General features: G+C 41.7%; 1 protein-coding gene across 1 annotated transcript; it reads left to right on the forward strand.

Annotated features, from left to right (window-relative positions):
* Positions 1 to 2,369: 2,369 nt before the first annotated feature.
* cavin4a (caveolae associated protein 4a) lies at positions 2,370 to 12,183 on the forward strand. The gene is made up of 2 exons (XM_080479614.1): positions 2,370 to 2,908; positions 10,339 to 12,183. The coding sequence occupies exons 1-2, from the start codon at positions 2,501 to 2,503 to the stop codon at positions 10,909 to 10,911; spliced, it is 981 nt and encodes a 326-aa protein (XP_080335740.1). The 5' UTR covers positions 2,370 to 2,500; the 3' UTR covers positions 10,912 to 12,183.
* Positions 12,184 to 12,625: the final 442 nt, after the last annotated feature.

Raw genomic sequence — 12,625 nt, forward strand, 5'->3', positions numbered from 1 at the left:
ATATATATATATAATTGTTCTTAATAATTATTTGATCCATTAACTACCAGCTGCATTATGTAGATGTGTTAACTTGTAGTAACATGAATATATGGGCCCCATTACAGAAGCTTTGAGAGCTTGTGTTTTGAAAATGAGGGCCATTGAGGTTGAATATGGCCTTCAGCCATCATTATCTGTCCCCACCCACCTGTCAGAGAAAGGAATACATCATTAATTGTCTCATTAAAAGCTGCTTGTCTGCAGAAGCTTGAGCAGGGGTCACGGCTTCGTCATATGAAAATAAGCCAACCACACATTTCTGTCAGGGGCGGGGCCTCAGGAACGCTCCCGCGGCTAAATATAGAGGCAAAGGCTGGCGTTGGTGGGTGGTTGTGTGGGAGTGGGGTATTTAGGGACAGGAGCAGCTGCTGACTTCAGTCGAACTGATTCAGCAGTCAGATCACTTCAAACTGCTCTTTTATAACATCTTTACATCCATATTTTACACTCCTTTCATCCAACTTCGGGCGGTGCGGGGTGCTGGAGTCGATCCCAGGGAGCTCCCTGTGAAGGCAGGGTACACCCTCGACAGGTCACCAGTCCATCAGAGGGCAAATACAGAGACGGAGGCAGTCACACACTCCATCAAGCACACCTATTTAGCGTCATCCATTAACCTCATTCATCAAGTTTGGTTCAGTTGCTTTATAAATGCATATTCTTCACAGTATTCATTAAATACCCCTCATGGTTTGGGTGTCGTCTGTTTTCAGATACACCGCAGAGACGCAGCAGGGGACAAAAACATCTAAACCGAATAAACCGAGGATGTGACTGATGTTGGATCAACTCTCTTTTTACAGAGAATTTCCTTTGTTCGAGTGTGTGATTGAGGAGTTCTTGATCTTTATTGACTCCTTTGTACCTTTTGTGAGCACTTGGGGAAATCTCACCTGATAAAAAAGACTCGCAATCCTCCACAGATTAAATTAACACATCACATAGCATCACTTTGTTTGTTGAATTCTTTAATTCATTCTTCTAGAGAAAATAAAAGCATCTATATCAGTAAAAATATACATATATCAGAAAAAACCTATTTATGTAAATGCAAGCATTGCGCAAGCTGGCTACAATCATATTATGATTAATGCAGATCTGGTTTGCCTCCTAGACAATTAAACTTTAACCGAAAGATGTTTATTACATTCATTAACAGTCTTCAACAAGCATTTGTAATCATTTAGAAATTTGTGTATCTGGTTAATACATATAACGAAGAGGTGATAATTTGGAGTAAATGAGGTACTTGGTTTTAAGCAGATGTATTTCCATTTGTCTCATTAATTCAAAGAAATAACATTGCAGAGAACCTGCTCTTTTGAAAAACATATTACAGTGTTTTAATTGAACTTCACTTAAGCACAAAATAATCGGAGTGCTTTTCACTGTTTTTCAAAGGCATCCAATCATACACGAATGATCATGGCCAATTTGCGTGTGTCTTGCCCAAGGACTGCTTGACAAAAAAAAATAAAAAATGGTGGATCAAACCATGGACCTTGGGGTTGGAAGTCAACCCGCTCGACAGCCAGCACTGCAGGCAGAGGAGGATAATCTGAGACCAGAGGATTAAAATCATTTCATGAGATGTCATCAAAGAGACCGTAGAACGGTTTCCAACACATTGTATCGAGAGTTTTACGACCTCGGCTTCACGCTCTCAAACTGTGAGTTAAAGAGCACTAAATACCACAAATTACCAGACGCGCTGCACGTGGAGCAGCGTTCAAACTCCATAGAGCCCTGTGTGTGGTGGGAGTTCAGACGAGCGGGTGTTAAAATAGTGTCACTCTGATACTCCTCCTCACGCTCTGAAACTGTCAGTCATCTCTATAAAGAGCTTCAGATCTCAATCTCACTCCACCACTCAGGGGAAAGTTTAAGAATTTTTTTTTAAAAAAGGCAGCGCTGCAGTGATTAATCCCCTGAAAACATTCCTGCGCCGTGTAATCAGAGCAGACAACTGAGGTTTCCCCGCATCAGTCGCCTCCAAACAACTCTGGAGCTGTCGTTGATGTACACGTTTCACAGCTGCTGACATGAACACACTCTACGATCGGAAAATTATGAATCAGCCTGCGTTGGTTTAACATAGCGGGCCAGCACCTGGATGCAGATTTTCATCGTCCCCTACTTCCCAAAATGTCAGAGTGTCGCCTTACAAAAAGTTTTTATTTTTAGCTGTGGGTTGGTGGGTGTTCGTGTGAGCACTGCAAACTTTATCGCCTGGATCTCATCCCGATGGGGGCTGACTTCAGGTCCCATTTGGATTTTGAGGCCTTTTTTAAAAGGAGTAGGTGGAGTTTCGGGTCTCTCCTCTCCCCAGACCTGAGTCTGGGTCACTGCGGTTGGGTGTTGCCCCTCTCCGGTCTCCTTGCTGGTAACCCCAACGGGTCCTCTCCATTTTTACCAAAACCACACCAAAAGTTAAGACCTGATTCATCGAACCACTGCAATGGATCAGCACAAGTATCGCACGGCTGGTGTACAGGAGAAACTGGAGATCGTCGGTGTGGAGGACGAGGCCGGGAACCCCATCAGTGCCCTGACCATCCTGTCCCTGCTGGAGCGTGTGGCCGGCATCATCGACAATGTCCAATCCTGCCAGCAGCGCATGGAGGAGCGTCAGCTGGAGCTGGAGAACAACATCAAGACCATCCAGGGGGACGTCATGAAGCTGGCCAAGGACCACAACGACACCAGCGGGACCGTGGAGAAGCTCCTGCAGAAGACCCGAAAGGTCAGCGCCAACGTCAAGGAGGTCCGGACCCGCGTGGAGAAGCAAAATGTTCGAGTCAAAAAGGTGGAAACGACACAGGACGAGCTGCTCACACGCAACAAGTTTCGAGTTGTCATCTACCAGGTGAGCACAGGATCTATGTGTCATACTTCTAAAAAAAAATAAATCCTCTATATCTTTTCTTCTGAATCAAATGAAAACCTGAGCAGAATTAATCAGGGCAATAACAATACCATTCAATAGCTTTCAATATAAAATGTTTGACTCTTATTTGACTCTTTCAAGAAAGAAAGTGATTAATCCAAGGACTTCCAGCAGTAAAGGTCAGGGGTGAGTTCGATGGTAGAAACAAAAAAACAATGAAGGATTCACAATGCTTACAATGTAAAGTGTTTCACATCTGTTTTTAAAGATCAAACTTAAAGAATGTAAAATGATTGCTTAATTTGCTGCCATTTATATTCAAATGAATGTGAAGAATTTAAGAAAATCTTTTCTTAATTCATAACTCCAATGATCAAGGTCTCTACCATTTCAAAGTACGCCAAATGCAAGAGTGAAAAAAGCAGGGATCTTGAAAAAATTGCATGTTTATGTGAAGTTTTCTGGATAGTCTGAGTTTGAGCACATCAAGGTTTCTGTTTCCAAAGGACTGGAGCGTAATTATCAGAAAAGAAGGAGAACAAACTCTGAGCGGAGATCTTATCCCAAATGAACTCAGACTCAGTTCATTAAGCAGCGGTTGTAGTGAGAGGGCAAGCAGCGATGTGAGGAAATGAAGGGCGGCTGAAGTTCAAACTCTTAAGAGCCTCCGACTCTGCCACACTGGCAATTTATAGAAAAGCACCCTCATTATGTTGAAGGGGCACGAGTTCAATGGGCGTGTTAATCGGGTCACCTAAAAAGCATGAAAACAAGGTGGTTGACTTCAGAGTTTTATCTGTAATCCAAAACACTCAAACAAATTCTTAAATTCAGAGAGATCAAATCTAATCTAAGCCATACCAGCTCCCGCATGAGTACATAATAGAATCCAGTCGTCTCGTCACATTAAAGGTCGAAAAATAAACCTCAACAATACATAGAATTTTCCAAGGCACGATGCCTTCCTTGAGGTTAAGAGTACTTGGATACACTTGTGGTGATTGAGGACACGACTGCTGGTGAAAAGATGGACAGACTTTATAATACTATTAAATAAGGATTTTCTGTGGAAGCAGCTGATGAAAAAAAAAAAAAGAGCTTTTCTCAGCTGAAGGATTTTTAACGCTGATCAAAGACGCTCCACTTATCGCTCCAGGCTGTATGAGTTCAACTTTGGTCAGACAAGAGGAGAGTGATGTCAAATTCTGAACTTCAATAGTAGACATTTGGGTTGTCGGAGGTGTGTCAGGATTCTTGCCATATGTTGGTTCATTTCTAGTTGTTTGAATATCTTTTAGAGCGATTGAAGCATATTTTTCCTGATCATAAATAACCTTGTACAGAAATAAATGCCCTCATGTTGCTTTTAACTAGTATTACTTTTAAAATCACAATACATATTGGTAAAAGCACATTTAGAGCCGTTCAACACTGAAGTGACTCGATACACCATCTTGTGGTTCAAAGTGGTATTACAACCTGAAACCACGTGAGCTTTCATCGGGAGATGATGACACTTTTATGCACTTGGTGGTAAAGACGAGTGTTTGTAGTAATCACTCTGTCCTCTTTCCACACTCAAACATTACTTTTTAATCGTTTCTCACGTTCCTAAAATCCGAACATCCTTCCTTGACAGAGGAAGTAGTGACGGAGTCGTTGAGTTTGGTGTTGCTCTAGATGACTAAAAATAAACACGAGAGTTTACGTGCATCTCTTGATTGTGGTCTTGGTTGTAAATTGTTGAGGATTGAGCCTTCAAAATTTTGCCTTATTCAAATATGTTTATGTCATTAGGTTGACTAAGTGTAATGTTCTGAAAAGAGAGCTTTCCTTTTTGTCCCATATCAGGTTATTTGCTATTTATCTGTGTTAATCATTGTGTCATTTGATCAAATGTAAATCTCATGAAGAGTTATCATTGATATGAAGCCTTAGATCACAATTAGAACTCGGATCTCATTGGTGGACTCAATTATTATTGTGGCTTCTGTAAATGTCAAAATTCAAAAGATTTTTTATCCTCCAGCTTTTTCATAAATCATGACTTTTAGTACTCATCCATCGGCACCACCTCTATGTAAAAGCGACATAAAAGACAAACTGTACATCAAAATCAGGCACTTGCAGTAAAACCTGCCTTCAGTTGTGTTTTAAAATTTTACTTTCAAGCAAATATAAGAATGATGCGGTCCAAACCGAGACAAACCCTTGTCTTCGCAGCTCAGCGTCGAGTGAAGCTTCTGTCCTCAATATCGTCGAGACTTCAGAATAGTAACCGGAGCTCTATGTGCCGCTAACAGCTGCTGTGGATCCGTGACAGAGAAACCTATTCTGGGATCACAGCATTCTCCCTCACTGCCAGTGGGGACAGGCCATAAACTGCTGTCAACCCGCATCAGGGTCTGATATGGCAGCTTATCACAGGGGTCAATATACAGTGAGAGGCAGAGTGTCAGTCAGCATGACCTGCTGCCGGAAAAACTGCTATGTGGAATAGCAGGAAAGGAGGACAAAATAAAAATGGATTACTTTGACCAGACAGTGAATGAAAGTGGACCACAACATGGACAGAGACACACTTTATTCATACCAAGGCTCTGCTGTATGAGTCAGTGGAAGGTGGGCTCATGATGTTGACGTCCACATTTCATGTCACGTCTTATCGTGGCTCCTAGAAAACCTCGGCAATGGCAAAGGAGCCGTTTGTGAAACCGTGTTTGTCCTTTTCAGTTCAAGGGAAAAGAAAACACTGATCGTTAGAAAGCCAAAAGCAAATGATGGTGATTTATGCAGCCGCTTGTATTTCCAGCTGTTGTTTCAGCTGCTACTGGCTGCAAAAACATCTGGACATGCCCTGATGAGAGGGGAAAGTGATAGTGGTCAAACCCATCTAAGGCTCCTCCAACAACATTTTTTTGTTGCTTTTTGCTGCCAGAGTTACTTGCAAATACAGCTGGAGAAAACAGTTGCTTGGGGTCATTAGACTTTGTGGTTTGTTTGTATCAGTATCAGGCATTAATCAACACTTTCCGAGTGCAAGCTAAACAGCCAAAACACATGCAAATGCCAATTCTGAACTGCTTCACAGTCTCGCTCATCCCCACCTTACCAAAAGCATTTGTTTTTTTTTAAAACCTCCAAACTTGACTGAGTTCCTATATGTACACCATATAAAAATCTGACCCCTGCAGGTGAACTTATTCATGTTGGACCTGCTTCAGCACACGATACAGAGACAAAACCGAATGAATGAAAGCCTTGTCAAGATGTCTACTGCTCGTGTTCCCAGCTGTAATACAGCATATCACGTTGTGCTCTTGCCCTCCAAGCCCAGGTTAACTTCGCTTGGGTCAGAAGACAGTTGCACAGTTGAGTTTCTTCCTGACTGATGTGCTGTCGGATATTCTGAGGCCTCCGTGCGTGTCCTAATATAGAGCCTCGGCTCTGTGGACGTTTAAGAGGGAAGCAGCTTTGTTAAAGACGCTCGTCGCCGGTGGCTGAATGATGACGGCCGGACGAAGGTCAGTAATAAGAAAAAGATAAATGGCTGCCGTTCTATACCCGGGGCCGCTCCGTCCTGACTGTTGTTCACACCGCTGGCCGTTGGAGGACGAATTGTAATTTTGGGGAAGTTAATGGATCTAAGTTTGAGATGTTTCTGCTGTGTGGCAATGAGAGAGGATGAGTCGTGACAGGTCCTGAGTCATACGGCCGACAGGCAAACACAATTAAATAAGAGGTCACCCAGGAAATAGAGCAATGCTGCATAGCATCCTGAGATATCCTGAATGAGTAGTGTACGTGTATATCTGTGGGGCTGGTCAATTTATCATCAGTGGGACAGTAAAGTCAACCGGTGCCCCGCCCTGAGATTATTAGCCGATCAATCCATGATGAATGTATCTCACAAACACAAACTGTGCCTCACAATTGTCTCTGTTAAGGCTTTAAAATAGGAGTCCCCCAATCGGCGGGATGAGGAGAGCTCCACCATGAACAGCATGAAGCAATGATCGTGTGTTCACAATGTGAACCTCAGCTACGACTACAACACTAACCGAATTATTAGTTCTAAATTCCAAAATCTCTATCAAATCATTTCAACCAATCATTTGTCGCATTTCAGAAGTTGGAATTCTGCCCCGTCGTGCTACAACACAAAATATACGTTCAACACACCAAAGCAAACACTTCACAGATGATCAATATATAAGAGAAAGATATATTGTTTATCAAAAATTCCTGTCTTCAGACTTTTCTTCATCTGCTTTCACCCTTCAGTTAACTCATTTGCCTTTATGTCCCCTCACTATCAATGTCCGTCATGGTCATTTTTTTGTGATTTAAAGTCATTTTGTCCTCTAACTTTCTACGTCCCGAGTGTGTCATTTCAAACAAATTTTTTTCTTTTTTAAATGTAGTTTCAATTATTTGTTTTGCTTTGCGTCACATACGTTTCTTGTCTCTTTCTGATATGAGTTTCTCGACATTGTCTGTTAATCAAAACAGCCTTTTTTCACACATCACCGCTGATGACCATTAAGGTACCCAAATCGCTTCTTCATTGATGCTCCGGTTTATTAGAAAGCAAATCGCCCCACATTCCCAGCCGGTGTAATTATTGTGTCATTCACATTGTCTGGACACGCTCCGACGACTCCTCCTTGATTAATGCATGTGATCATCGCAGGTGGCTGCAGCTTAATTAGGATTAATTGGCTTTCACATCCAAAGTCACCTGTAGGGCACAGCAGGTGGAGCAGGCCTGGGAGGAGTTTCCTCCTGCGGCCGCTTTGTTTGCTTTGGCCAGTAAATACAAGTGAGTGATGCTTCAGGAAAATTAACAATTACTGTTTGACACAATCACTTGAAAAATTAAAAAGAGGAAAGTTTTGTTGGGTTTTTTTTACGATTTAAATCAATATATTGTATGAACTTAATTTGTCGAAGTTCATTTTTATTTTACTTTTTTCATGCATATTCCTATAAACCCTCCAACCAACCTTTGGTTTGACTCCATTTTTCAATAATTTATTTTTTGCGGAAAACGGAAAAGGTTGATGAGAAAGGTCATTTGCAAAAACTAATGATAACGGAATGAATTTCCATTTAATATACAGATTTCTGTGCATCATTGCACCACAATGTTGCAGAAACTGCAGATTGGTTCGTCCCGACCATGACATTTCAAATTTTGTTATTTGCAGACAACTTTTTGAAATCAATGTATGAAACTGATATAAATGCAGAGGGTTCATATAGGTTCTGTATGTAAGTAGACTAACATAGCATATGATATTTCCTCTGTTTTGTTTCTCAACCTACTAAACCAACATGTTACATAGTGTTTATTTAATCATGAAAACAAAGATCTGGTTGATGGGTTCTTCTACCGGAGGTCAGATGAGAACCAACAACAGTTAACAGAGGCAATGAAACCTAATATACTCTACCATCCCTTCATGCCGACACTCCACTGATCATTAACGTTAGCCAAGATTTCCATGTGAATTCTGGGCCGCTGTGACTCAGTGGGAATAGCGGTGCTGAAGTGTCCTTGAGCAAGACACTGAGCGAGCGTCTTGTATGGCGGCTGAGTGTGTGAGCATATGGACAAATGGGACTGATCATTGAAAGCGCCTTGAGACTGCTCAAGCGATAAAATGTGCTTTAAGTAAGAGTCCATCTACCAGTTACTCCTCAGTGTGATTGTGCAGCTCTGACTGGCCACATGAAAGATGGCGTGGTTATTATTACTGGCAGTTGTCCCTGCCAGCAGTTTCCTGTCTGAATGAGGTTAAGTTACTCTTCGTCTGTAAAAATAGAAAAACCTGATCTCATCACGGCGGTAGAGACAGGAGGCAGGAGGCTGCAGGTCAGAGTATCTCAGCAGAATATCATGTTTTCTGTCTAAGCCTCCATCAACTCGATGATCAGGTCAGTATATAACGGAACGATGGGGCACATGGATAGCTCTGTCATCTGCACTTATTATGTATGTGACGTGTATATGTTTGGCACTACAATTTTTTTTTTTTGTCATTAGTTATCAAAAAAAACAACAGCTCAAGAGGTCATAACAACAATGCTATATTATTTTCTTTAGTCCGTTCAAAGTTCTCCGTTATCATCCTATTTGTTTAGGGCTACCATGGTTACAGTAGTTATTCTGGTCTGTGCTGAATTTATAAGAAGAATATGTATAGTCCACGCCCTCTGCTCGATAACGACGCGTATATAAATATAGAGAGTAGAGCGACATTGGTATTCGCATTCGCTGCACCGTGTTTTAAAGCCTGTGAGTGTAAATGTGAGCCGCTTCTCTATAGTGTTTCTTTTGTTTGGATGATGCTGTTCTATTCATAAACAAGTCTCAGTGGTTCCAGAAGTTGTATTCCGCATTGATTGCAATCATATCAGAAACATTTACCAAGTGTTGAGAAAGCTGTTTCCAAAACAGTAGAGCGAGAAGAAAATGTTTGAGCAATATCTACAGTATGAAGAACACACACACACACACACACACACGCACGCACGCACGCACGCACGCACGCACACACACACACACAAAGATAACTACGTGAATGCTTTTGTTACTCTTCAACAGGATCGACGTTTCAACTTAAAAAAAAACAGTACATTTTAACACAACAAAACATAACCAAAAGATTGTGAAAATAAAACCCTTGTGATATAGTCTGAAGGATGTCCATATGTTCCATTGCATTTCACGTGATCAGTAAAAGAGCGGTGTTCAGCCCATCTAAAAAGTTTGTCCAACCTTGTAAAACACAGCAGGAGGCGCAAACAATCGTCAAAGGAACCACACATACAACAATGACTCAAGCCGGCAAGCAACTGTCAATGCTACCTCCACACCTAATCTCTAATTCCTACACAATGTACTTTTGAAGGAATGGGCAACTAGATTTTTCAAGAAGTTCCAAAACTTTTACCACTACGACCAAGAACTCTTCCACACGGCCATGTGACTGACACGGCTGCTAATTAAAAAAAAAAAAAAAGATTTGTGAAGTACCTTCATCAAGTCAACTTGGATATATTCAGAATGTTTAAATTCATGGATAAATTGACCTTCCTAAGGGTTCTCAATCTACCACTTTATAGCACATTTGAATCCCATTGTAAATGTTATCACTGCAAAAAAAAAGAAAAAAAAAAAAAGATTAAAGAGTCTTCAATTTGAGGTTTTTAGTGGAAAAATTTAAAAAGGCTTGTAGGTTCTATGTCTAGGTTTCCTCATTCTTATTGTATTTTTAACCTAATTTGTAGATGATGTTTGTCTGTCCGTTAGTCCTGTGGCGTGGTCTGGCACACAGTAATGTCTGTTTCCAGTTAATCCAAAATTACTTTATCTTTCTTATATATCTTTCTCTTGTTTTTAGGGTGACACAGAGGTCCCATCAGTGGCAGTCACCAAGGGACCCAAAGATCCCGGACTGGAGGGGGTGGAGATCGAGCCTGACTCCTACGACATCCCTGCTGACCTCTCCTCTGATGAGGAGTACCTGAGCGTCGAGGAGGCCGACCCGTCCCGGGCTGCTCGGATCAAGAAGTCTATGGCGAAGAGCACGGAGACCCTGAAGGCTGCTTTCTCCAAGGAGAGCATGAACAAAACTAAAGACAACCTGGGCTCCAAGTTTCACAACCTGGGTGAGAAGGTCATGCCGCCCGAGAGGAGGGAAAAGATGCACCAGGCCGGCGAGCGGCTGAAGCAGTCCGGCGAGCGGCTGAAGGAGAACATCGCCAAGAAGGCGCCGAGCAAAGAGGCCTTCCGCATCAAGCTGAAGAAGGAGCGGGTGGTCGCCGAGGGCCAGGAGGGCGCCGAAGCTGAGTCAGAGCTCCCGGGCAAGGGGGAGGAGTCATCTGGAGGGGCCGTCACTTACACCGAGGTTGCCATGGAAACCAAGAGAGAGGGTCCGGTAGAAGAGGTCGGCGCCACCCGGATACCAGAGTAAGGTCACAGGAAGTATATGAGCATGAGGAAAAGCAGGACCACAGGAGAACACTCATCCCAGTTGAGATATCGAGGTCCGTAACTGGTCAACATCAACGATGGGACAAGTTCATTTATTTGGTTATATTGAAATGGAGGAAGTTGGTACTGACACTAAATTAAACCAACTCAGAATATCATCTCATATAGAATCTGATCATTTGAGTCAAGTGACGTCTTTCTTGTCTTTCACAAACTCGTGAATTTTTATGAATGTGAGTAAAAAGTCCCTTGAGTGTCTGTTACGTTTGACGACTTCAAGAGTTACGATTGTCCGTAAGTTGTGTCGCAATTCATGACCAGAGTCAAAGTGCACATGAGGTCAGAGTTAATTTGCACAGGATGGTTGAGAGCAGAAAAAAAAAGGGGGGGGTGATAACAAAGTGGTTGAAAGAAACGCGTCGGAAAGGTTAATGAATGTTGAGTATTTTTTTTTTCTCAAAGTACATGTAATGTTGTACATACTGCCAGAGGTGGGTGGTGAAATTGGCCTCAGCTGGTCTCTGAGAAGCCCGGTGACTAAAAAAAAAAGACGAACTGGAGTGAGACTGGCTTTTTGTATGAGATCATCGGAGTAGGAGAGGAAACTTCATGGTGCGAGGAAGCAACAATAGTGAGCGCTTCGATAGGCATTACAGCTGCACCAAGCAAAACCTTTACGTAAAAGGACTAACATGTTGTTTCTGGTCTTCACTGAAGCTTTACAATGTTTACAGGGGGTGCTAGGCCCGTGAGCCTTTGTCAAAGGTATTACTCAATAGCTGTGGACAATTCTTGACAGTTTTTCAGATATGGAGTAGTACTCACACCTCTTACATGGCTCAGTGATATATATATGTGTGTGTTGCAGACTACAGTCAATGACACCGACGATAATTTGAGTTAAACCACAGATTTTACTCACTAATTGATATGTTTGATGATACATTAACATTGTCAGACAGGAGCTGTTTGTTTTTGTTCAGACTCAAACAAAAAAAACAAAAAAAAAACAATCAAACATCCCGTTTTGCTCTTGGTGAAAATCCAGGCGTTACGTCCTAAAACTCTTTAGATTTCTTCCCTCGTCATAGTTGATCTCCCAGATAATTACTATAACTTCTGGAGGTTTTGACAGTTCCTTCATTCTGGGTGGTCCGGTTGGACCCTACTGTGACACAACTATGCGAATCATATGACCAACAAAGCCATTCGATTGGCTTAGCAGCATTAGCGTCTGCTCAGTTGGTGAACTAACAAAAATCATGCATGTACTTTTAAATAGTATAGCTCCTTCTGGCTAGCAATAATAGTAATAATAGTAATAATAATAATAATAATAATAATAATAATAATAATAATAATAATAATAATAATAATAATAATAATAATAATAATAATATAGCTCTGAAAGTGGTGGATTTAAGGTGGCCTGAGCTTGGATTTTAGTGGCTTCAAAGCTTTTTGAGCACCGCTGCATATTGGCATATGAATGTTTTAATCTTTTTGCTGCTTAATCGTTATAGTTTTAGCTTCTTTGGGGTTCAGCGTGCACACTGAGCTTATTTTCCTTAAGTGATGACTGAGAACATCTTCAGTCGTGATCACAGGACATAGAAAATATAGCTTATATTATCCAGAAGAAGCTTTGCATTTGTAGCGCTGTTGTTGTACATGAAAGCAGCGTCTTATTCTAC

The sequence above is a fragment of the Lipophrys pholis genome (genome assembly GCF_963383615.2).
Source record: "Lipophrys pholis genome assembly, chromosome: 1".
NCBI classification, from domain to species: Eukaryota; Metazoa; Chordata; class Actinopteri; order Blenniiformes; family Blenniidae; genus Lipophrys; species Lipophrys pholis.